Below are 27,669 nucleotides of genomic sequence, written 5' to 3' on the forward strand. Positions count from 1 at the left end.
GCAGGAGGACACACATTCTAGGACTGCCTGCATTGCCTTCATGACTTTATAACCAGATGTAAGTAGTAAATAAGTTAATGTGGAGTATCAGGATAATATGATGGCAAATTAGTAGTGTCTGCTGTCCTTCCTCATAATGGTGCAATAAATGCCCACAAAAAACATCCAGGATGAAAGCTGGGGAAAAAAGGAGACCTTATTACCATAGCACATTGAGGTTGGAAATAGACTAAGACAATCTCAACCTTATAACCTGGAATGAGCGAACCCCCCTCCCCCCCAGGATCCTAGTGTGTAGGAATACCCCACCTCTGGGATTTAGGAACTCCACTGACTGAAAAGTGGTGTGGCCATGCCTCCCTTCGTAAAAGCCATCTTCATAGCTGTCCAGAGCGAGCTCCAGAATCCCAGCAGCATCTTCTCACCCCTCACCCTGGCCAATCTGCTTCTTGCTTTGTCTCTCCATTCAGAAAGGACAACTTTCAATTTTAGTGTGTTCTGTGGTAGGAAGTCAGAGGGCTGGGGCAGAGACGTTTTGTGTCTTTGAATGTAGTCGTTGACCCCATATGAGGACAGAGACCAAGAGCTCTGGGATCTGTGCACTTTGGAAGGACAGAAGAACAAAATGGCATGTGCTGCCCTAAAAGTCTGAGAAAGAGAGGGCCCAGCTGAAGAGCTGAACTTCAGGAGAGACTGCATGTGGGCCTCACAGCTGGCTTCAGGTTGGAGCTGAAACAATCCAGGGAGGTAGTGGGGCTACAGACACTCCATGACTCCTGTCTTCTGGTGGGCATGAGACTGAGCCATCCACTACTAAGGAATGAATCAATAACAACACAAATGAGAGGTACTACTACAGGAGGGAAATAGAACTATGATGGGAAAACAAAATCAGAGAGAAATATATCTCATAGAATAATTTTTTTCAGAAAATATAAGAAAATTTTTAAAAGACAGCTGCTTATCATCCAAAGGGAGTCCCTGGGTGGCATAAAAGATTAACGCACTTGGTTGCTAACTGAAAGGTTCGGGGTTTGAGTCCACCCAGAGGTACCTGGCAATCTACTTCCAAAAAATCTACCATTGAAATCCCTACAGAGCACAGTTCTACTCTGACATACACAGGATTACCATAAGTCAGAATTGACTTACCAGTAATTGTTTATTTGTTTGTTTTATCATCCAAAAACTGGTATGGTAGCACGTAACTTCTTTTAGTCAAGAAGAAGAAGCCACAAACAGAAATAAGCTGAGATGAAGGTAGAAATAAGAAAGCTGACCAAAAAAAAAGTAGCTGCTGAGGCTGCTTATGTACAACCAAAAACCTCATGTGATTTCATCTCTTGATTTGAAGGTTTAGGGTCATGGCATAATGGGATATCTCAGTTAATTGGCCTAATAACAAGTCTAGTGCTTCTGTGCTACTTCCTGGTTTGTTGCATGGTGCCTGGGGTCTTAAAAACTTGTAAGCGGGCACTCAAGATACAACAATTGATCTCTGTTCACCTGGAACAACAGAGAAAGAAGGAGAGTCAGGAATGGGAGGACATGGAATTTGTGGCTAATTGCCTCCATGAACAACTGCCTCCTTTGTCGTGCAACCAGAAGAACTGGATGGTGCCCAGCTACAATTACTGAATATTTTGATCAAGAATTCCATAGAGGGATTCTGATCAAAAGGGGGCAAATGCAGAACATAATTTCAAATTTTCATGGACTCCAGAGTTCCTAGAGCCATGAAGTTTGGATGAACCCCGGAAACTATTGCCCTGAGATAATCTTTAAACCAAAAATATCCCCTGAAGTCTTCTTAAAACCAAACAGTAGTTAAGCTTAACCTAGTACAAAGGTCTGCCTTGAGCATTATGCTCTTTTAAGAAATATCAATATGGCATCAAACTGACAACAGCAACTCGAAAGATTAGATAGGAACCTTAGGGGGCAGTGAATTAAATTAATGAGGGAGGAACAACTCAGAAAAGGAAGGTGAAAATGGCTGCACAACTTGAAAAATGTAACCATTGTCACTAAATGGTACACATAAAAAAAAAATTTTTTAACACATACAAACTGTTTAATTGATATATGTTTTGTTATGTATGTTCTCAACAACAACAACAAAATTAAGTTTTTTAAAAAAATTTTTTAAATCTTCTGTATGAGCCCAAATAGTCAAAAATTACCCTAAAGCAAAGATGAAACGGTAAGGGGACAGGGAAATCAGATTACGGGAAGTGAAACATCCAGAATGGAATTAATGAGAATGTTAACACATTGTGAAAAATGTAACCAATGTCTCTGAACAACATGTATAGTAATTGTTAAATGGGAATTGAATTTGCTGTGTAAACTTTCACCAAAAACACAATATTATTTAAAAGAAAAGAAAGAAAGCTCGCAGAAAAATGTTTGAAAAGTTGTAAGACTGCAATGAAAAGCAAAGTGTAATAGCAAAGTAATAAAACAGAGCGGAACAAAATTGATGCCACATAAAATCAAATCATGATATCAGATGAATGTGGAAATGGCCCCCAAAGCGGAGGGAAGGAATCGAATTTCAAGTTCAATCAGTGAAGAATGTAAAAAAGATGCAAAACCGAAGAAAGAGAAAACTTACCTCTGTGTGTGGTTGCATACGTATGTATTTGTGCGTATATGTGTATGGGTATACATATATGTGTGTATAAATATGTATTCACATGTAGTGTATTTTATGTGCGTATACCAAAAAAACCAAACCCACTGCCGTCGAGTCAATTCCGACTTATAGCGACCCTATTGACCTATTGGACAGAGTAGAACTGCCCTATAGAGTTTCCAATGAGCGCCTGGTGGATTTGAACTGCTGACCTTTTGGCTAGCAGCTATAGCACTTAACCACTATGACATCAGGGTTTCCTATATATATATATAAAATGTAGGTATATGGTATAATATATGTGTACAGATATGTGTGTGCATGCATATATGTTCATATATGTAATAAACCCCATAGGGGCATAGTGATTCCAAATTATATTAAATTAGTATTAATTTAACTAATTAAATTAATATTTATATTATATATATTATTTACTACTTGATGGCAATGGGTTTATGTTCCAACAGCAACAGGAATTAGTATTAATTTAATTAATATCTATATTATATTTTATACATATATATATTATATCTATATTCCAACTCATAGCAACCCTATAGGACAGAGTAGAACTGCCCCATACAGCTTCTAAGGAGCACCTGGTAGATTCAAACTGCCATCCTTTTGGTTAGCAGCCGTAGCTCTTAACCACTATGGCACCAGGGTTTCCGATATTATAGAAGTTACTTAAAAAAGAGTAAAATCAGACAAGCTTCAAAATTTCCGTCCATAAGACTAATGTATAGAAATCCATAGAGCAATAATTATAGGATATTGATAAGAAAAGATCCAATAAGCCTGTATCCAGATGAATTGTTGTTGTTGTGTGTAAGGACACTTGAAAAAAATTTCATGTGGAAGATTTCAAAGCCTACCCTACTCTTCTACCCATTGTGAAAAAAACACCAAAAGCCATTCTCCAGATGGATCACAAATGAAGCAAAAGGAAAATTCCATGATGGAAAGATTGTAACATAGAAGGTCTGGGGGTTGATATTTAAATAAATTAAATGAATAAATATAAATAATTGCTATCCAAATGTTCTAAAATATATTTATAAATCCTACATAAAATATGGAAAAATATTTATAATAAAAATAGAATAATTGTATGATAATAATCAGGATCAATACACCTAGACTGGACTGAAAAACACGAGGAAACAGGAAGAGAGAAAGTGAACAGGGGAAAGAACGTTGTGCTAAATTCTTAGTTGAATGTTATTGTTGTTGTGTGCCATTGAATCATAAGGGAAGTGAAATTAGGTAATTTGAAAAACAGAGGCCAACGATAGTTATTTGACAAACTTAAAATGCAACAATTTGTATCATTTGAAACAGAACTTTTTTCTTCCAAATTTCTACAAAAGATCAAATCAAACAAAATACAGTTTATATAACAGAAAACAAAACAAAAAAAAATCCACAGGGAAACAAAGAAAATAGAAATGATAAAAACAAGATAACAAAAGTTAAGCCAGACATAACAATTACGGCAATGAGTAGAAATAGGATAAACTTACCCATTAAAAGGAAAATACTTTCAGATTTGGTAACAAACAGATCCAGTTTATAAAAAGACATACCTAAGATATGACTCAGAGAGTTTAAAAATAAAATGTTAATTTTAATATAGTGTGAAAATAACAAAAATCAGCAGTGAGGTATCAATATCATACACAGGAGGGTTCATATCCAGAAGCAGGAAATGGGGTCAAAGAAAGATTTTATACTAACAAGTGCCACAATTAAAATGAAGAGATGATCATCATATGCCTTGTGAGCCAAATAACACCATATCACATTATAGATTAAGAAATCAAATAGAAACGTGAAAGGAGATGGAAGAAATGCAGTTTTATGGTAGGTTAATGTGATTCTGTTCATCAATTTGACGGAATAAATAGCCAAAATAAGTCAGGATTTGAGTAATATAATTTTAAGTTAATGGAAAAACAGTTGGTGTCAAGTCGATTCCAACTTATGAAGTACCTGGATGGCTCAAATGACTGAGCACCTGGCTGCTAACCGAAAGGTTGGAGGTTCAAGTCCACCCAGAGGCAACTCAGAAGAAAGGCCTATGATCTACTTCTGAAAAACCAGCCACTGAAAACTCAATGGAACACAGTTCTGCTCTTAACACACGTGGTAGAATCACCATGAGTCGGAATAGAGTCAAGAGTAACTGTTTTATTTGTTTGTTTCTAAATTTAAAGAACAACTTTTGTCATGTATTATGGTTTATACAGTATTCAGACATGCCTCAAAAAATTTACGTACAAGAGTGTTTATTGAAGCATTATTTTAAAGCACTTAAAAAGTCCAAAATGTCTAACAATAGAGAGTACTGAAATTATTTTACATTTATTCAAACTGAATACCATATATTCATTAAAATTCTGTGTTAACATAGTGTTTACTAAATTAGGAAAATATTCACAAAATAATAAGTGAAAATATCTTATTATAAAACTGTAGATTTTGTTATGGGGGAAATATATATATATCTGTGTGTATGTGGTAAAAGACTAGAAAAAAATTCACCAAAATATTTTAGTGATTATCTTTAGGTTGTAATATTTAGGGTAATTATGGTTATCTTCTTTCTATTTATTTTTATCCTTTTAAAACTTTTTCTCAGTGAGAATGTGCTAATTCTATAATCAAGAAAAGCCAATTTATCTTAAATCTGGATAAAATGGTCTACAAATTATTAATAACTAAAAAAAAAAAATTTTTTTTTTTTTATGAGTCAGAACTGACTCCATGGCAATGGGCTTGGTCTTTTATTTTTTGGTTATTACTGTACTCCACCAAAGGCTTTATTTCTCTTGTGTTCTGTGTTGAATAAAGCTTTATAATCCCTACTTTATAAGCCACATGAACAGGGTAAAGTGTTTGTTGTTGACTGCTATTGCTTCATTCAACTGCTTGGTAAACAGAAGGATAGTGCTCCAGTCCTCCATCTAGCTAGATGAGTTTTGAGTAGATAAAGTGTGTGCACGTGTTAGGGTGGCTGGGGGAGGAAGAAGGGAAATAAACAAGATGACAGTGCTCTTTTATGTTATTGAGTTCATTTGGATTCGTTCTCACGCATTGTGCCTTTTTCTGCAGTCTTTTTTTGTGGACCACAACAGTCGAGCCACCACTTTCATCGACCCCCGAATCCCTCTTCAGAATGGTCGTCTTCCCAATCATCTGACCCATCGACAGCACCTCCAGAGGCTCCGAAGTTACAGTGCTGGAGAGGTAATACCCTCTTCCTACTCCTACCACTGCTACCCACTCATAGGGTGGCCCAGACGCTTCCCCTCCTTGTGAGACCAGAGCCCTTCCTTAGTGTGGACAGGCTCTGAGGCTGCCTGCTTATCAAGGGAAAGGCCATTGCATACTGCCTGTGTAGAAAAATGAATGACAGTCCCTGGGATAGCCAGTTACCTCCCAACCCTATCTTCAGATTACCTGCTTTCTTCCCTTTTTTTCCAACACAATCATCACTACTGAAAATCTGTCTAGTTTAAAGGAAACTGGAAATGCAGGGTCAGTAGGTCCCCAGGCTTATGGCTGGCACTGTGCTTCCTAAGGCCTGAAGGGCACATGTGAATTTTTCCAAGACCATGGAACGGCAATGCAGTGTATGGCTGACTCCAAACTTCTACCTCTCTATAAGATCCTGGAAACCTCAATAATGTACACATAGGCTAAAAGCCGGGGAAAATCAGCAGGGCTACAAGAATGCTCTAGTCTTCTCCTACCAGGTACTCTTCCCTGGTTTTATATGTTCCTCACCACCTGTGGTTACCTTCTGCTAATGCATCAAGGGCTGCCATCTTTCTTAACATCACTTTCACTGCCTTTCTGAATTACTGTTTCTGCATCCCATGCCCTTTCCTGTCCTCCTTTCTCAGGCCAAAACTCAAAATACAGCTCTTCTACACTTCTGATGTTTCTGACAATATCAGTAACAAGGCCCTTTGAAAGTCCTCACTGACACTTCCCAAGTATCTGTACCTTCTTTTCATGGGAGCCACCAGGATTTCAGGAGATGTGGGCCCTGAGAACAATTTCTAAAAAAAAAAAAAAAAAAAAAAAAAACAGCTTGTAGAAGTAGGAGAAAAAAATAAAAAAGGAATCTATATATATGGTCCCCACAGGGAGCCTTCATGGCAGTCTCAGGAGAAACTGTGACAGTAACAGTGACCTCCTCCAGATAGCAAGATAAGTCTCAAGAAACGAACCTGTTGTTGATGTATCTGTACCAATTATAAAGAAAGCCTAGCATACAAATGAACTTCACGGCTACTTTTTGAGGAGTAATGCTCACTATCACCTGAGAAACATAAATACTCCCAGCCAAGGGCACTCGTGGTTTAATGCCAATATGATAAAATGGATTTTTCTTTCAGAGTTCATCTTAGGTATCACTGTTTTATGATATACTGAAAGCAAGTTAACTCCTTCTTTCTGCATATACTTAAAGTGAGCATGTGTAACCTAGCATTATTTGGGTGTAAGGAACATCTAGACGTCAGCCACTCAGCTGCCATATCCATAAAAAAATTAGTTTTTTTTTTATCCATAAACTGCCAAAAACAACACCCCAACTTCTCAGCTCAACCCCTGTAGTCCCCTTTGTTATATTTTTATAACACTTCGGAAAGAACAAAGTACATTGTCTTAAGATAAAGGTAGAGAAGTTCAAAACTCTGAAATATGGCATTTTAACTTATTAACGTATCCAAGATCTTTAATATTATTAAGTTTATTTCAGCATTAATGCAGAGTATTTCCATATGGTCAAAGAAGGTCAGTGCTGCAGGCAGATTTGCTATCAATAAAATAAAAACACTGATTACTTGAAGTTGAACCTCCTAAAGATATAGATTTCTTACAATTTTGAGAAATTAGGCTGAAAACATAAATATTAAAAACACTTCTAATTGAAAGAACAAGATGGAGACCATGGGTCACACTTGCATTACCTATTCCAAAAGATTTAGTTGATATTATAAAATAGCCCATATACAGTGATAGTAAAACTCTCAAAATCCGTAGCCCGTGTAAGGCAGAAAGCTGTCAGAGAAGGAAAACTCAAATAGTATCCACTAAATAGAAAGCAATAGGAAAATGGTAAGCTGCACACTGTCAAAGCCAGAAAACTTGCAAGACCCAGAAAAACAAGGTGGTCCCATTCACTTCTGGCTCTCACAGGTTTCACTGTACACTGAATGTCAATACAGTCAAATGCCATAGGCATACACCAAGGGCTCACTGACTCCAACACACGACAGTGAGAAGGCATTAGGGTGCGTCAACCACCTGTATGGTCCTCACTGATACTTCCTAATTCATCAACCTCCTGACTGACTCTGCTCTTCAAGTTTTCAAACCCCTCCCATTTGACTGCCCATCCCCTCTCTACTGATAGCTTTGGTGAAGCCAAAGCTTTCACAGGATAAAGCAAGGAAAGCAACACAGAAAAGCTGGGAGACAGAGGAGATTTGACCCCAAGGCAGCTTACCAGTGAAAACAAAGACCCAGCCTCCAAGAAAACAAATATCTGGTCCCTCCTACTGCGAGAGCACAGGACCTCAAGAATGAGGGAGACAGGGCCTCAGTGTAAAAATAGAGAGGTGGCTGTGGGAAATGCTAGTTGTGTTTGCTGTGCTGAGATTATGCTCAAAGTTGATTAAGGGCATGGCCCTCTATGAGCCCAGTGGAATGCAAAGAAGAATGATCTCTGCCAGGCCAAAAATACATCCCTAGGTAAGTAACAAGAGAAATCCGAATATGACTGAGTGCCAAGAGAGAGGTTAGGATGAGTGCTGTTGGAGCTCAAAAGTGACCAAGGAAAGGTGTCTATAAAAGAAAGTTTCTGAGCTAGGTGAAAATAGGTAGAATCTGGCTAGGGATAAAGGAGGAAGGGCAGTCACAAAAAGGACAGCATAAGCAAAGATACAGAGATAGGATTGAGAAAGTTTCATGGGAAGAGAGCCAATGGTTCAGTATGGCCAGAATAGTAAGTCCCATTTGCTCTGTCTTGGTTTTTGAAAAGCGTTGAATGCCACATGGAAGAGTTGGGACTTTTTTTATGAACCCACTGAATTAATTTGAGAGCAATAATATGATAATTTTTGTGTAGAAATGGTCTTTAGAGATCATTTCGCTCATTGTTTCTCAGCAGGGGAAGACTATTGGCATTTTCAAAAAAAAGCCAAACTCATTGCCATCGAGTCTATTCCTATTCATAAGGACCCTATAAGACAAAATAGACCTGTCCCACAGGGTTTTCAAGGCTGTAATCTTTATGGAAGCAGACTGCCATATCTTTTTCCCATGGGGCAGCTGGTGGGTTCAGACTGCCAACCTTCTGGTTCGCAGCCAAGTGCTTTAACCACTACACCATGGCCTTTAGAGCAGGACAATTTTTTTGTTTGTGTGCTTTAAGTGAAAGTTTACAATTCAAGTCAGTGTCTCATATAAAAACTTACGCACACATTGTTATGTGGCCCTAGTTGCTGTTCCTACAATGTGACAGCACGCTCCCCATCTCCACCCTGTATTTCCCATGCCCATTCAACCAGCTCCTGTCGCCTTCTGCCTTCTCATTTTGCCTCCAGAAAGAAGCTCCCCAAATAGCCTCATGTGTCTACTTGAGCCAAGAAGCTCACTCCTCACCAGTATCTTTTTCTGTCTTATAGTCCCATCCAATCCCTGTCTGAAGAGTTGGCTTTGGGGATAGCTTTAGTTTTGAGCTAACAGAGAGTCCGGGAACCATGACCTCTGGGGTCCCTACAGTCTCAGTCAGACCATTAAGTCTGGTCCTTTACTAGAATTTGAGGTCTGCATCCCACTTTTCTCCTGTTCCATCAGGGATTCTCTGTTCTGTCCCGTCAGGGCAGTCATTGGTGGTAGCTGGGCACCATCTAGTTCTTCTGGTCTCAGGCTGATGGGGCTTCTGAGGGCGGGACAATTTTTGAATGTGTGGAATTGTCCCATTCCACTGCAGGACCTTTAGCTTCCCTGGCCTCACACACTAGTGTCAGCAGTGCACCCACCTCACCAGTCATTGTGATGTTGACAACAAAAGCCCCAGGGATTTCCCAATACCCGGTAGTACCGTCTCAGTTAAGGGCCATATTTTACAGTCAAGTAAACTGTACTTACAAGAACCTAGGTCACATGGGCATTCATGACCACAGCTCAGATGTTCTAACTCCCAGTCCAGTGTAGACAGTATTTTAAAAGGGAGATTCTGGAGGCAATGATTAGGAAGGTTTGCAGTGAAAAGGAATTTGAGAGAGAAAGACTCTTTAGAAAACCACTGCCACAATCCAGTTGTAGATAATGAGGCCCTAAGTCAGGGTGAAAAAGGGACACAAAGTGAAAACAAAGAACACCCTGAAGGAAGAAACCACGAGGGAATCGTGAAGTGCAAAGCAAAGAGTAACCCCAATTTAAGTCAGCAGATTGGGTGTCGTCCCAGCTCTGGCTTCACACAGAGGAACCAAAACCAGCTGCTGTTGAGTCAGCTGCAACTCATGGCAATCCCCTGTGCGTCAGAGTAGAACTATTCTCCACGGGGTTTTCAGTGGCTGGTTTTTCTGCAAGTAGATGACCAGGCCCTCTTCAAAGGTGGCTCTGGATGGACTCGAACCTCCAACCTTTCCAACCTTTCAGTTAGCAGCAAAGTACATTAACCTTTTGCACCTTCCGGGGACTCTTCCCACAGAAAAAAATAAAATCAAACCCATTGCCATGGAGTTGATTCTGACTCATAGCGACCCTATAGGACAGAGTGGAACTGCCCCATAGGGTTTCCAAGGAGCGACTGGTGGAATTGAACTGCCAACCATTTGGTTAGTAACCAAATGCTTAACCACTGTGCCACCAGGGCTCCCTTCCCACAGAGGAGCTGTGTATTATTGTGTCTTCCTTTCCTTCCGGAGGCCTCAGTTTTGTCATCTGCAAATGGAGACGAGGAGACTGAGTGACTGTAAGGTGTACTTCAGTTCTGTGATTTTCAGAGTCTGTGAGGCTTGACACCAAGTTTCCAGTACTTGTGACTTCCTAGTGACTAATCATAGTCCCACTAATGACTCACAGGTAAGATAAGCAGGAAAGCCAGGTGGAGAAGAAGACAAGCCTATCAAGATAAATTAGTAACGGGTGTGAAAACAGAGGGAAAGCCAATTAGAAATGACAGTTACACAGATGGAAACATGAAATGCAGGAATAATTGGTGAATTATTTCCATAATCCATGATTCTTCTGTTTCATGTATCACCGGCAATGGGAAATTAGACATTTCTTACGCCACAATCTTAGGAATCGATATTTTATTTACACCTTCATGAGCCATTCTCTTGAGTGTTGCTTTGCTCAGCAGTTAATTTTCTTATAAATTGCACTCAAGGACAGAATTAAAATAAGTTTCTGTGTTCAGGATCCTAAGTGGTGAAATTTTCCCTTAAAAACCCAATAATAGGTTATTAATAGAGACACTGTTAAACATCTTTTGGAGTAGCCTTTACCTTACCTGGGAAATTTTCAGACAGATTCCTGAAGGAAGTGCTCAGGAATATAGGATTATATGCATCAAAAGATCATCATTTGACACTTTGACTTTCATTTTAATGCTGTCACACTTCTGTCTGCAATGTGTTTTGATACCAATAAAGCAGACCTCAGCTGTTGTTGTTGTCAGTTGCCATGGAGTTTATTCCAACTCACGGTGACCTTAGAACAAAACATTGCCCAGTCCTGTGCCATTTTCATGATTGTTGGTATGTTTGAGTCCATCGTTGCGGCTGTTGTGCCAGTCCCTTTCATTGAATGTTTCTCTCATTTTCACTGACCCTCTACTCTACAAAGTATGATGTCCTTTTTGAGTGATTGATCTTTCCTGATAACATGTCCAAAGTAAGCAAGCCAAAATCTCGCCATCCTTGCTACTAAGGAGCATTCTGGTTATATTTCTTCTAAGACTGACTTTTTTAGTTCTTCTAGAAGTCCACAGTATTTTCAATACCACAGTTCAAATGCATCAATCTCTATCCATAAGGGAATTGAAAATGGAGTTGGATATAGATAAACGGGTAGGGTATAAAAAAAAAATAGGACTATAAATATTGGATCCATGGTCCTATCAGTAAGAAAATCACTGCAAGTTAACAAATTTACCTTATGTACAGTGTCATTGGCAATATAAATTAACTAATAAGGAAGGATAAGCAGAACACATAATTTTCATTTCTTTGACGACTTTATCTTGGTCAAGTTAGAAAACGATTGATTAGCCATAGAAAATTTCTGGAAGGGCACACACAACAAATCTTAACAATGATTGCTTCAGGAAAGAGTGAGAGTTTAGTGGGGAAGAGATATTTACTTTTCACTTTAAAGGCAGAAGTCACTCTTAGTCATTCTGTGCAATGAGCTTCTTTGATGGCAAAAGTCATTTCACTGGCTCTGATGACATGGAAGAGTCCTCATTCAGGAAGCTTGCCTTTTGGGAGAGTCATTTCTGCATTGCTTCTTACCTTTGGTAATTTACCTCTTGATTTCTTATAACCTAGACTTGATTGCAGGTTTGGTTGGAAGTTTGTAAAAGTCTGACACACTTGAAAGTAACTTTTTTAATTATAAACAATACGTAATGAGTGGGAAAGAACTTAAAGCCGTAATACCTCACCTGGAGACACGCCCTGATACACATAGAAGTAAAAAATGGGATCATGTTTTTTGTGGTTCTCTGTCCTATTTTATCATCGCATTACTTTGTGGATAGTTTCCATGCCATTAAAGTTCTTCTGTAATATTTTGTCATATGGATGTATCATAATTTAACTCAAACCTTTTTTTGTACATTATCTTTGTTGCCCATTATTTACTATTATAAATATGTTCCAAGATAATTCTAAAAACTTTGCAAATGATCTAATTTTAGAAGAAACCAAAAGGGATCTAAAGAGGATATAAATTCACCATTTGGACCTTTTCTCTGTTCATGCTAGTTTGCTTACCATCAGGTCCCCAGTGTTTTCAGGGAGAGTGTTAGCTGATTATTAACCCAAATGCAATCTAAAACCTACAATTTTCAATCACAGCTTAAAATAAAAAAACCCACCAGTTTGCATTTCCAAATTGCTATGCAGAAGAGAAGCTTGTTTACCAGTTACCAAAACCTATTTTCTGGGCATATCTATTTTGTTTTGTCTAGAGAGCTCAATGTTTGAAGTTTTCCCATTTACAATTTTGATTAAAGCTATCAACATCAAACGAAAAAAGGAACCCTGAAAATAGTCCCTGCTGCAAACTAGGTTCTATCCAGGCAAATAGTCTTGGTGCATCCAGGGAGAGACAGGCCAGTGGGAGAAAACACACATTTGTGCACGTGCACACACATGCACCTGAAATCTCAGTAAGGAAAAAAGATTGAGTGAATGACAAGGAATTCAATGAGTCATGGTAATTTGGCTTTTACGTGGAAAATTCATTCTTCTATGCATTTTCAGTCATTAGAAAAGCAATGTTAGGTACCTGGGTGGTGCAGTTTCCTCTCGGCTACTAACCCAAGGTTGGAGGTTCGAACCCACCCAGCAAGCCCACAGAAGAAAAGCTTGGCAATCTGCTTCCATAAGATTACATTCCATTGAAAACCATGTGGAGCACAGTTCTACTCTGTGACACTTGGGGTCGCCATGAGTCAGAATTGACAGTAAAAGGTTTGGTTATTTTTGGTTTAGAAAAGCAATGTTATCAGTGAAGTCCACTTCAGTCACTCAGTTATATTAGACATCAATCTCGGAATGGATCGTTTGGTACCACTTCAGGTCTGGAAGGACCCTCAGTGCATATTTAATTCTTGCCCAACCTTTGAATCTCAGAATCCCCTCCAGCACTGCCTGAAATTGTCTTCATCCCTGTACACTCCAGGGCCCCCAGGTGGAGAGGACATTTGTGTCTAACCCTCCCAGCCTCTGGGCTCTAAGTCTGTAGGCCATCTAGTGCCAACTGTGATCGCCTCCTTTACCCCCGAAAGATGTTTCTGTGGCTCAGAGACCCCTCATATCCACCATCTCCCTGCATCATTTCCTCCACTGCACTTATAGTTTGCCTCAAGCCGATTCGTCAGTGAGTCATCTCCGTGCAGAGTACCTGGCCTTCATCTAGTTTCTGAAGTCTTTCAACCTGGCTTAGTTTTGCCAGTGAACAGGTGACCTCAGTAGTAGACACCATCTTTCCCTAAAGTGCATCTGCAATACTGAATACCTGCGACAGACAGCCAGGAAGAGAGGTTAGCTTCTTTCTGTTCCAGGGTCCTCTTCATTCTGGGGCCACCTACTGACAATTAGGCACCTTTGCCCAGAGTGAGACAGCAAGTATGTCTGAGTTCAGTGCACAGCCAAGCTGTCTCCAGTTCAGTTATCAGATCTATCCACTTCCCCAATTTCCCTCTGTAACGCATCCGTTAGATAATCTTCAGTTTAGTGGTCTTGAAGAATCTTGTCTTTGTAGCCTTAAAAATACTTTAAACACACATGAAGGCAGACGGACATATTTGTTTCCAAGGGAATTATGAGGATGGTGTAGGACCGGGCAGTGTTTCGTTCTGTTGTGCGTGGAGTCGCTGTGACTCGGACGGAATCAACTCAACAGCACCTAATAACAGAAACAAGGAAAAGAGAAACATTTTCTCCCGTAGATGTCTCATTTCAGTCCTGAAAGGCTTTGCATATTAGTTCGTGTGTGGAAAAAAAGGAGAAACTTAGGGACTCAATACTGAGTGCTCTAATAATCAGCAAACCTTTCTTTCATCACTTTGCACTATAAATATTTCATTGAGACTGGGAGATACTGCTGCATAAATACCAGCTTCTGAGTCTTCATATCTGGCTATACCAGCTGGACAGAGCTGAGTGCTAATGGCATCAAAATGAGAAGTCCAGCCTCACTGGCAAAGAGTCTATTCCCTGTCCTTCAAGTGAGTGATGGACTATGAGAAATGGAGGATGGATTTGAGTCCCTTCTTCCAGAAAAGCAGCTCAAAGACTGCCACAGGCGGATAGTGAATTAGCAGCACATTTCTGCAAACAAACGTTGTTATTCTTGTCTGTGTGGAGCATGGAAGTAGGACCCAGAAAGAAAACCAGCAATTACCATGTCTTTAATTAGGAAGTCATATGTTCTCCGTCTTACATTATCATCAGCAGTACACATACGGTCTAGTCTTTAAAGTCACCACTTTGAATTGACTTGACCTTTCTAGACCTAGTAGCATAGATTCTCATCACCTCTTCTGAATTATATATGAGTGAATTTCATACTGCTTTCACAGGGAGAGTTTTCTTTCTTTTCATATCTGAATGTTTTAGCTTTTTATAGATATCTTACAAAGTTATCTTCAAAATTTTAAAATAGGTTTAAAGCCTATTTAAGCATACTTTGCCAAATGTCACAGAATTAGTTATATTTTACACTAAACCATATATATCTGGTGAATACATTGTAATGTGGAAAACAGCTAGTGCCTAGGTTTTAATAGCTGACTCTTCATGGGCCTTAAGGAGCAAAATGTAGATGGAGTAAAGGTAGAAATTTCATTGTCGTGCCCTAGAACTTAGGGGATTTATTCAAATTAAAAATCAAATTCAGTTAGCTTAAAGTTAATCATCACAGATAGCACTTTTGAGTGAAGCAAGGCATTTATCCCATGAAGTTTTGTCAAAATGCTCAACCAAAACCAGGATATTAAATGCAGGCCAGTAGCATGAGAGAGAAGCGTGCTTTGCAGTCAGGCATCAGTTAGAATCCTGACTCATCTCTCAGAAGAAAATTTTGGAACAACTGACTCAACTTCTCTGATCCTCAGTTTCCCCACTTTGAAACTGGGGTTAACAATGCTTATTTTACAGAACAGTTTTGAGTATATAAGATACTACGTGAAGAGCTGCCAGTATAGTGGTTAGAATAATAGGCATCTCAACAAAGAATGGCCATTTGAGTTTAATAAATAGCATCTAAAATAGCAAATCCATTTCACATTCACTATTGAAGTTCAATGCTACTTCTTGGAAGAGAGGGTAATAAACCTACTTTTACTACTAATAATTTACCTAGAATTCTCTCTTTAACATATTTATGAAAGAAATGTTTTCTTAGCCTTTTAAATGTCATAAATGTGATTAACATTCATGACATTTGACAGAATCACTTTCCTAAAAACCATAATATAGCACATAAACCACTCTACTTTGTCTTCTTTTTTTTAACTTGCCTTTTTACCAGTACTTTGGGGATTGTAACTTTATTACTCTTTCAACTTAGGTAATGTTAAGGTCTTTTACCCCTCTAATGAAAAATTGGTATCAAAAGATCATATTAAATTGATGGCAGATTTCCAATGCTTCATTTTTATTTTGAAATTAGGCCTCAGAAGTCTCCAGAAACAGAGGAGCCTCTTTACTGGCCCGGCCAGGACACAGCCTAGTAGCTGCTATTCGAAGCCAACATCAACATGAGTCCTTGCCACTGGGTAGGTATCACACTTCTCTGCACCCATGGGTAACCAACACTTAGACTTGTTTTTCTTGTCATGAATCCTTTAATATTCAAGATTCCGTGTTTCCTTTCTCCTCTGTCATGGTTCTGTCTACTCCCCCCACCCTTTGTTCCCATCCTCCCCTTTGCCCCTTTTCTCTTCCCCCTTCCTGTTAATTTCGTCCTCCTCTCTTCTCATTCCTCTCTCTCCTGTATTCTCTTCCCAATCCTAATAGCCTTTTTTCTTTATTCCATTAAGTGATTTGTTACCTCAGTACAAGAGGGTATAGTTCAAATGAGGTGATGGATTTCACTGTTGTTAGAAGCAGATTTTGATTTGTACTTCTCTTTTCCACATATTTATGAAAAAGAATTCTCAGAATCTTCACCCTTTACCCCAACTACATACCTCTTTCCAAAATACATGTCTCCAGTATCAAGGGAAATGAGATGAGAGGGTCTAAATGGATTCTGGTACTTCCATTATCACTACTGGGAAATTAACTCATGGCCATGAGTCGCCAGTGTAGAGTGCTCAGAAAAAGATTTCTTTGAACTCAGAATCTTTTGTCATAAGAACTATAGTACAATGACCAGGAGAAGTTAGAAGGAAGAGAGGCATCTCCTTCACCCTGGAGAACCATTTTACTGTCCTTCATCTGTTCACACAGGGATGAGTTAACACCCAGTTATTTTAGGTGAAAGGAAGGACAACACGCAAGTGGATATTAAGGCTGATTAACTTAGATCTGGTTCGTTTTTAGTCTGATCTTTTAAAAATAATAATGCAGTTATGTCACATGAAGAAGAAAAACCTCAACAGCTTACTTTTTTTTGATGAATATGCTTCCTGCCTTTCAAACACGGACATTAATCCCAGTATGTCAAGCAACCATTTTCCAGTCCTCAGAGAAATTATCTCTGGGCTGCGGACTCAACCTCTACTCTGCCCTTTTGTCTGTTTCAGCATATAATGACAAGATTGTGGCATTTCTGCGCCAGCCAAACATTTTTGAAATGCTGCAAGAGCGTCAGCCAAGCTTGGCAAGAAACCATGTACTCAGGTAGGGGCTCGTCTCTTGTCCCTGTAACTCTGGGTCTCTCCAGCTATTAACCAAGGTGGAAAGCACCTCTGTGGGGAGAGAGCTAGAGCTGATAATGCATTTTATTTGTGCATTTAGTTTATAACTTGAATCCTCAAAATGAAGGACCCAGGGGGTTCTAGTGTTCTGGGAAGTGGCACAATCAGAGAGGCTCATATTTCCAGGTTAAAAACCAGTGGCAATGGAGTCTATTCCTACTTATGGTGACTCCATGAGTTTCAGAGTAGAACTGTGCTCCATAGGGTTTTCAATGGCAGATTTTTCAGAACTAGATCACCAGGCCTTTTTTCCAAGGTTCACCTGGGTGGACTCAAACCGCCAACCTTTTAGTTAGCTACAAGCACTTTAACTGCACTACCCAGAGACTCCTATTGCCAGGTTACATATTTATACGATGCTAAAGTGATTTCCATTGATTTGGAAGAGAACAGAGAAAGGAAGAGAAATAGCTTTTATTATCAAAATTATTTGTGTAAAAAAGCATGATTTTTTATTTTTGAAATATAACTGTTTAATGCTAAATGCATGAACATTTAATTGAATATAAAGTAGCTAAAGCAAACAGAAGGAATGATGAAGTAAAAGCTGAACAGAGGATGTTGAAGGGGGATTCAAGAAGACGAAGTGAAGTATTATAATGAAATGTGCTAAGACCTGGAGTTAGAAAACCAAAAGGAAGAACATGCTCAGCATTTCTCAAGCTGAAAGACATGAAGAAAAACTCAAGCCTGCAGTCGCAATATTGAAGGATTCTATAGGCAAAATATTGAGTGACACAGGAAGCAACAAAAGAAGATGGAAGGAATACACAGAGTCACTATACCAGAAAGAACTGGTCAATGTTCAGCCACTTCAGGAGGCAGCATATGATCAGGAACTGATGGTACTGAAGAAAGAAGTCCAAGCTGCATTGAAGGCATTGGCAATAAACACGGCTCTAGAAATTGTTGGAGTACCAATTGAGATGTTTCAACAAACAGAGTGCTAGAGTTCCTCACTCATCTATGCCAAGAAATTTGGAAGACAGCTACCTGGCCAAACAACGAGAAGAGATCCATATTTGTGCCTATTCCAAAGAAAGGTGATCCAACAGAATGCTGAAATTATCAAACAATACCATTAATATCACACACAGGTAAAATTTTGCTGAAGATAATTCAGAAGCAGTTGCACCAGTGCATCAACAGGAAACTTCCAGAAATTCAAGCCAGATTCAGAAGAGGATATGGAACGAGGGATATCATTGCTGATGTCAGGTGGACCCTGGCTGAAAGAAGACAATACCAGAAAGACATTTACCTGTGTTTTATTGACTATGCAAAGGCATTCAACTGTGTGGATCATAACAAATTATGGGTAACATTGTGAAGAATGGGAATTCCAGAACACTTAATTGTGCTCATATGGAACCTGTACATAGACCCAGAGGCAGCCATTCAGACAGAACAAGGGAATAGTGTGTGGTTTAAAGTCAAGAAAGTTGTGTGTCAGGGTTGTATCCTTTCACCATACTTATTCAATCTGTATGCTGAGCAAATAATCCAAGAATCTGGACTACACGAAGAAGAAAGCAGGATTGGAGAAAGACTCATTAACAACCTACAATATTCAGATGGAACAGCCTTGCTTGCTGAAAGTGAAGAGGACTTGAAACACTTACTGATGAAGATCAAAGACTACAGCCTTCATTTTGGATTACACCTCAACATGAAGAAAACAAAAATCCTCACAACTAGGCCAGTAAGCAACATCGTGATGAATGGAGAAATATTGAAGTTGTCCAGGATTTCATTGTACTTGGATCCACAATCAACATCCATGGAAGCAGCAGTCAAGAAATGAAATGACATATAGCATTGGGCAAATCTGCTGCAAAAGATCTTTTAAAGTGTTAGAAAGCAAAAATGTCACTTTGAGAACTAAGGTGCACCTGACCCAAGCCATGGTATTTTCAATGGCCTCATATGCATGTGAAAGCTGGACAGTGAATAAGGAAGACCAAAGAATTAATGCCTTTGAATTATGGCGTTGAAAAAGAATCTTAAATATACCATGGACTACCAGAAGAACAAACAAATCTATCTTGGAATAAGTACAGCTAGAATGCTCCTTAGAAGTGAGGATTTCTTGGTAAAGTAGAGGGTCAACGAAAAAGAGGAAGACCCTCAGTGAGATGGATTGACACAGTGGCTGCAACAATGGGCTCAAACACAGCAAGGGTTGCAAAGATGACGCGGGACCCGGCAGTGTTTCATTCTGTTGTACATAGGGTGCTATGAGTCGGAACTGACTCTACAGCACCTAACAACAATGCTTGATGCAATGTTGGATGACCTTATTAAAAAAAATAAACAACTAAGCAAGCAAAAAGTTCATATTTATGCTCTAACCACTTAAATCATATTGTCCATTAGAATCATCTTTGAGCGAGTACCTCTGACACTCTGGATCACTTTGTCTGGAAGGGAAATTCCATTCCAAAGTGATGAAAAGAGAAAATATCCCTGAACTTAAATCCTGGTTTCTTACCAAGGTATTCAAAGGTCTCTCTTCTTCAACTTACTACTCAACACTTCCAAAGCTGGAGATGCATGGTGGTTAAGAGTGTGTTCCTTGGAGTTTGAATTCTTGCTCCACCACTTATGGACTATTGATCAGGGCATATTATTCAATCCTCTACTCTCAGTCCCCTTATTACTGAAATGCGGGCCCATAACGTGGACATTATTGACATGTTTAAAGGGGGATTTGTGTAAAGGAGGAAGTAAGGTGATTAGGAGTCCAGGCAATGACTGCTTCTAATTCTTCTATTTCCATTTGGTGCACTCTTCGGATTCTGGATGACACCTGTAATACTCCACTTTGACTTCCTCAGAGAATCACCAATGCCTTAAAATAGCACCTTTGTCATTCAAATCCTTGCTAACCTCTCCAGGAGGGATTATTCACTATTCTTCCCCTTCTACAACCACCTCATTGACATCTCTTTTCCCTGTGTTCTTATTCTGCATAAATTAGAACCACCGTCCTCCCAGCTGCCCCTCATCTCAACTTCTCCCTCTTCCTCCACCTCCAATCTTAAACATTTACCTCCTCACTTTCTCTCTTCCAGGCCTCCCTTTCTCTTCTCCCTACCACGGTCCAAGTTTAGGTCTTTACCGTCTTTCTTCTTGACTTTGTAGGGGTCTCTTAAAAGGTATTCTCTCTCCACTCTATTATAACCAAGTTACCTTCTTATACCACAGATCAAATTATGCCACTCCTGTCCTTCAGAAAAACTTCCACGATTTCCACTGTGTTGAAATAAAGTCCAGATTGCTAATCACAATTTCCAAGGTCCCCAAAGTCTGGCCCTAACCTGACTCTCCATCCTGTCTCTAATTTTTAATCCTCCACCATTTTCTACCTTTACCAAACTGTTTACTCTCTGCCTTCCCCTCTACTAGAATGACTTCTCTCATAAGGGCATCTCATTTTGTTTTAAAGATTCAGATCAAATGCTCCCTCCTTTGCAAAAATTTGATGATCCAGGCAGACTTCGATGTTCCTTTTACCTTATTTTAATAGCATGGTTTTTGCTCCCCTAAGATATTTTCCCATCATCTCATGCATTGGACTCCCTGAGCAGTACAAGCGGTTAACACTTGCTGCTAGCTGAAAGGTTAGTGGTTCAAGTCTACCCAGAGGAGGCATCTACCCTGATGTTCTACTTCCCAAAATTCAGCCATTGAAAATTCTACTTAGGACAGCTCTACTGAACAGGGTCTCCATGAATCAGAATCAACTCAATAGCAATGGGTGGTGGTGGGAGCTGACCTCATGTATTACACCCCTTATTTATGTCTCCCCACAACACTGTATACTCTTTAGAGCAGGATCTATATCTTTCTTATCTTTGTACTGCTCTTCCCCCCTCAGAACCTGGCTTTCAGCTTTGAACACACACACAAAAAAAACCAAACCGATTGTCGTCAAATTGATTCTGACTCATAGCCACACAGGAAACACTAATTACTTTTAGAGAAAATGAGAGGTCTTTAGCATGAACAAATGAACTTTAGAATGCGTAAGTGTCACTTCCACTTACGTCTAAGTCTTAAGAATTATCTCTCCAGGTCTCGTTACTGAGCCACAGAGGACAATGCCAACTCAGTGGTATGGGTCATTCATTCATGGGCTTCTCTTTGACTCGTAATACCTAAGCGTATAGGGGATTTTCATGGATATTCAGAGGAGTTGTATTAGCCAAAGAGTTTCTGACACATTACTGCTCTTGAGTTTTTTTTTTGTTTTTTTTTTTTTATATTACTGATTCCACCACTAGGTAATGATTTCACTGCTGCTTCCTTTTTGGAGAAATTTGAACTCACCAAAGGCACTAGCAAATTAAACAAACCTGATGCCATCGAGTTGATTCCAAGTCATAGCGACCCTGTAGGACAGCATAGAGCTGCCCCGTAGGGTTTCCAAGGAGCAACTTGTAGATTTGAACTGCTGACCTTTTCATTTGCTGCTGAGCTCTTAACCACTGCACCACCAGGGCTTCAAAAGCACTAGAGTCCCACTTAAATTGTTTGAAAAGTGAAAAAAAAAAAAGTATCCTCTTGTATTAAAGAGTGAAATATATTTCCAAAGGAAGGGAAACTGTTTCCAATCCTATTGTGTACTATCATAGTAAAATTCAAGAAATCTTAAAGCTTTTGTTGCAGTGTGAAATTACACAATTATAATTTTCCAGAGCTGAAGGGGTGTGTGAGGCCTAGAATCAGGGCATTTAGAATGGGAAATCCCTATTTCCAATCAGAAATTATCAAGTATTGAAACTAAAAACCTTTTTAGGGTCATGGACCCCTTTGAAGATCTGATGAAAACTATTATAGACCCTCCCTCACATATAAACATAAAACTTTGCATACAGTTTCTGGTGGTTAATGGACCCTAAGAGAACTATGAACTAATTTACTCTGGAAACTTTCACCTAAAGCACAATTAAAAAAAAGAGAGAGAGAGAGAGAGAACTATGGACCCCGGGTTAAAAGCCTGTCTTAGTTGTATAGTGCTGCTGTAACAGAAATACCACAAGTGGATGGCTTTAACAAACAAAAATTTACTCTCTCACAGTCTAGTAGGCTAGAAGTCTAAATTCAGGGCATCGGCTCCAGGGGAAGGCTTTCTCTGTAGGCTCTGGAGGAAGGCCTTTGTCATCAATCTTCCTCCGGACTAGGAGCTTCTCAGATGCGAGGACCCCAGGTCCAAAGGATGCGCTCTGCTCCCTGCAGTGCTTTCTTGGTGGTATGAAGTCCCCATGTCTCTCTGCTTGCTTCTCTCTTTTATATCTCAAAAGAGATTGGTTTCAAAACACAACCTAATCTCTTAGATTGAGTCCTGCCTCATTAACATAACTGCCCCTAATCCCACCTCATTAACATCATAGAGGTAAGATTTATAACACATAGGAAAATCAAATCAGATGACAAAATGGTGGACAGTCACACAATACTGGGAATCATGGCCTAGCCAAGTTGACACACATTTTGGGGGGACACAATTCAATCCATGACAGAACTCAAATATCTCATCAAAAACAAATCCCAGAGTGACTATCAGAAACTGACTGTGAGGCCATGGAATGGAAAAGACAGAATGGCAAGAGCAAGCACTTGCTCTTCAGGGAGTCAAGCTTAAGGGAACCAGGAGACTGGGTGCTGCTGCCTATGATGGGGCCTATGCCTGTCCTGGAACTGTGCTATGAGCGTGAGTCAGCTCCACTCTATAGGGCCAAGAGACGAAAAGAAAAATACCTCTCCCAGAAATCCTCCTCAGAGGTAGAACTTAGTGCTTCTTCTATAGGTTTGATCACAGTGCATTTTTTGGTTTAACTCTATTTTGTGTATTTTTGAAGAGGCCAAAAAAGCTTCCCTTCCTGTCTTAAAAAAAAAAAAAAAACTCTCACACGTAAAATCCAAGTCAATTATATTTTTGCCTGAAGACATTCTATTTATGATGAAGAACTGAATTCATGTTAATACAGTCAGAGAGAGGGAAAAGTTGTATTTACAGTATTATTCAAAATAAATTTTTAAAAATTATACTTATGTTATCTTTGGGGAAAGCTGGGTGAAGGTTATATGAATTATTTCTTGCAACTACATGTGAATCTAAAATTATCTAGAAACAAAAATCTAAACATAAGGAAAGAAAAAAGTTAAACATTAAAAGGAAATCAATCCATAAATATTTCCAGATTTCTGCTATATGTAAGAAAGGCAAAAAAAAAAAAAAAAAGTATTTCCTTTGAAGCACACACGAAATGGAATGATTCTTGGCTGTACTCCTTGTAATATGTGATTAGTGTCAGGGGAGAAAATTAGAAAGTTCAGTTGCTTCAAACAAATATTATTTGTTTGTACACTTACTTGGAACAATTTCCCAGGCTGAAGTTGGAGGTTGTGGAAAGGATCAGACTATGATGAGTGTAACTAAACCAAAAACCAAACCCATTGTTGTCAAGTCGACCCTATAGGACACAGGAGAAGTGCCCCATAGAGTTTCCAAGGAGCAGCTGGTGGATTCGAACTGCCAACCTTTTGGTTAGCAGCTGTAGCTCTTATCTACTGCACCACCAGGGTTCCTGAGTGAACTAAACAGAGACAAATTGGTGCCTGTGCTCATACTGACCTGGGAGACTAAAAAAAAAAACCCAAACCTATTGACGTCAAGTCACTTCCAACTCATAGTGACCCCACAGGACAGAGCAGAACTTCCCCATAGGACAGAGTGGAACTGCTTCATATGGTTTCCAAGGAGCAGCTGGTAGATTTGAACCTACAGCCCTTTGGTTATCAGCCGAGCTCTTTAACCACCATGCCGACCTGAGAGACTAAGTCTCATCCATTCTGGAGGTTCTCCCTGTAGCAGTGTGGCATTATAAGTTTTCCACCAGGCATGAGACTTTTCAAGAGATTCCCCCCCACCCTTTCCTCACATGGCTTCCAGCACTCCATAACCCCAGTACAGTCCTCCACTTCCTGACTGTTTTAGCTAACCAAGGACCTGACTTTGTTCTGTTCCTTGGCTTCTGTACCTGTGTGAGTCCAAATAGAGGTAATCGCTTTCAGAGCATCGTGTGAACCTGCAGTGATATCTTAGAATACCATGAAACACACTGGCTGTTAGAACGTTGCTTGTTCCACCATATTGGAAGAGAAAAAAGGGATCAAAAAAGGATGTTTCCTTAGTGTGTTAGTCAGGATTTTCTAGAGAAACAGAACCAATGGTAATATATATATATATATATATATATATATATATATATATATATATATATATATATATATATATATATATATTTAAATGTCATAGCAACCCCATGTGACTGGGTAGAACTGCCCCATAGGTTTTCCAGGCTGTAATCTTTATGGGAGCAGATTGCCAGGTCTTTCTCCCACAGAGTCACTGGGTGGGTTAAAACCACCAACCTTTCAGTTAACATTGCACCACCAGGGCTCCTGTATATATATATATATATACACACACAAAGAAAGAGACCAAAACCCAAAAACCAAACCCAGTGCTGTTGAGTTGATTCCAACTCATAGCGACTGTATAGGACAGAGTAGAACTGCTCCATAGAGTTTCCAAGGAGCACCTGGTGGATTTGAACTGCCAACCCTTTGGTTAGCAGCCGTAGCACTTAACCACTACGCCACCAGGGTTTCCAAGAAAGAGACAGATTTATTTTAAGTATTGGCTCATGCAATTGTGGGGGACTGGTAAATCCAAGATTTGTAGGCAGTCTTGTGTCCCAGAATGGTGGAGGAGGGAGAAGAATTCTGACAGAATGTCTATTTAGAATCTGGAGGCAGAATCCTGTCTCAGGAAACCTGCAGTTTTGCTCTTAAGGCCTTTAACTGATTGAATGAGGCCCACCCACATTATGGATGATAATCTGCTCTGCCCAAGGCCAACTGATTTAATCACATGTGCTATGGACTGAATTATGTGCCAAAAATGAGTATCAACTTGGCTAGACCATGATTTTCAATGTTGTGTGATTGTCCACCATTTTGTCATCTGATGTGATTTTCCTATGTGTTATAAATCCTACCTCTATGATGTTAATAAGGCAGGATTAGAGGCAGTTATGTTAATGAGGCAGGACTCAATCTACAAGATTAGGCTGTATTTTGAGTCAATCTCTTTTGAGATATAAAAGAGAGAAGCAAACAGAGAGACCAAGAAAGAAGCACTGGGAGCATAATGTGTCCTTTGGACCCAGGGTTCCTGCACGGGAAGGCTCCTAGACCAGGGTAAGATTGATGACAAGGACCTTCCTTCAGAGCTGACAGAGAGAGAAAGTCTTCCCCTGGAGCTGGTGCCCTGAATTTGGATTTCTGGCCTTCTGAACTGTGAGAGAATAAACTTCCGTTTGTTAAAGCCACCCATTTATGGTATTTCTGTTATAGTAGTACTAGATAATTAAGACAACATGTAACTACTTCATAACGGCAACTAGACTAGTATTTGACCAAAGAACTGGGCCTACCGTCTAGCCAAGTTGACACTTAAAATTACACTCAGCTTATGTTTTGATGTGTAATTTCTTGTTTTCTTTCCCACATTATTCTAGGGAGAAAATCCATTATATTCGCACTGAGGGTAATCATGGGCTTGAAAAGTTGTCCTGTGATGCAGATCTAGTCATTTTACTGAGGTAAGGAGCTAAGCCTTACACATTTCTGAAACAGCATCAGGAAAAGCATCTTCACTGGGCAGTTCTGCAGCACAGCCCCAGCGAAAGGGGCAGGGATGGAAACGTTCACCGCTGGTCCAACGGGGATTCTAGTGGCTGCAAATGAAGTAGGGTTCCCACCCTTGTACCTCCTGCTGCCATGTTCTTTGCACTTAAAACTGGGCTATCCAGAGCTACAGATAGTAATTGACAGAGACTTTGCCATAGGATTAATCAGTGTTTGCAAAAACACTGAGAATTTGCAAGCTGGGATGTGCCTGTCTTCTTATATTGCCCTTAAATCTGATTTTGTTGTTTTGTGAGAACTTCAACTGCTATTCCCCCAATGCCTGAACACTTCCTCATGGACAGAGAACTAATTTTTGTTTTTTTTTTTTACTTTGCAGTCTCTTTGAAGAAGAGATTATGTCCTATGTCCCCCTGCAGGCTGCCTTCCACCCTGGATACAGCTTCTCTCCCCGCTGTTCACCCTGTTCCTCACCTCAGAACTCCCCAGGTAACTTGGGTATCTGGCAAAGTGCCTCCTGTAAATGTTCCTGGCTGGTGAAAATGGTTAACATGTTCAGCTGCTAGCCAAAAGGTTGGCAGTTTGAGCCCACACAGGTGCCTTGGAAGAAAGGCCTGGTGATCTACTTCTGAAAACTCAGCCACTGAAAACCCTGTGGAGCACAGTTCTACTCTGACACACATGGAGTTGCCATGAGTCACGGTCAACTCCATGGCAACTGGATTACGGGCTTAAGTGGCCAGCTGTGTTTCCGCAAGATGAAGGTGAAATGACAGAGAGGTGTAAGTTCTATGTGTGTTCTTTCTCCCTTCCTCCTGTAGCCGAATGAGGGTTCTTGTCCTGTCCTACTAGCCAATGGAAATAAGATGGACACCACATCACCAGTTGCAAGGGAAACAGAAAGTGGAAATTTATTGTCTGTGCAGACAAGGAGCAGCGTGGGGTCTAGGAACCATAAGGCCATGTGCTCACCTTCTAAGGGGGCTGGGGAGCTTTTTGTTTCCAATGTTTTCAGGGGTTGAGTTTGGTACCTGGAACCCTCCTCCCGTAGCTTCTCCCATGTGCAGACTTGGAGGTCAGGATATTAAATCATCCTTCGCTGGATGTGTGTGTAGTGGGACAGTTCGCTTCTAAAATGAAATCGGGTGAAATCATGGCCTGGGAAATATCGTTCTTTCCGGTGACAGTCGGGTCCAGGGTGGGTTGAAGGACGTGATCTCTTCAATCTGTGCATGCTTCAAGGTGTAGCTTAGGCTAGTCCAGTGGATGGAGCCACTACCTGCTGTGACTTCCTGAAAAATGTTGCTCAGAACAAGCTTATGGTTAGCAAGACAAAGAAAGGGGGGGAAGGGGTGTTGATTGGGGTTTTCACTCCTTCCCTGTCTCTGTCTTGTGGTCAAAAGCGCACTGTCTAATTCGTGTCAACCAACTGCTGCCTGGTTTTGTTTGCCCCTCTTCCCGCTCAGCTAAGCGTGGGTTTTACATGTTTAATTGTTGAAAAAAATAATCAAAATAAGAACAATATGTCAAAGCATGTAAAATTATATGAAATTCCAATTTTAGTGTCCATAAAAAAATTTTTATTGCAACCTAACCACACCGGTTCCTTCATGTATTGTCTATG

The 27,669-nt window shown here is 39.9% G+C and overlaps 1 protein-coding gene across 1 annotated transcript in view; it reads left to right on the plus strand.

Annotated features, from left to right (window-relative positions):
• The window catches only part of HECW1 (HECT, C2 and WW domain containing E3 ubiquitin protein ligase 1), a 246,240-nt gene that overhangs the window by 150,276 nt on the left and 68,295 nt on the right, over positions 1–27,669 (plus strand). Inside the window, exons 14-18 of the mRNA XM_010587155.3 lie at positions 5,756–5,890; positions 16,073–16,178; positions 17,151–17,247; positions 25,916–25,999; positions 26,425–26,534. Coding sequence (XP_010585457.1) covers positions 5,756–5,890; positions 16,073–16,178; positions 17,151–17,247; positions 25,916–25,999; positions 26,425–26,534 — 532 coding nt within the window. The remainder of the gene's footprint in view (positions 1–5,755; positions 5,891–16,072; positions 16,179–17,150; positions 17,248–25,915; positions 26,000–26,424; positions 26,535–27,669) is intronic.

The sequence above is a fragment of the Loxodonta africana genome, chromosome 8 (genome assembly GCF_030014295.1).
Source record: "Loxodonta africana isolate mLoxAfr1 chromosome 8, mLoxAfr1.hap2, whole genome shotgun sequence".
Lineage (NCBI taxonomy): Eukaryota > Metazoa > Chordata > Mammalia > Proboscidea > Elephantidae > Loxodonta > Loxodonta africana.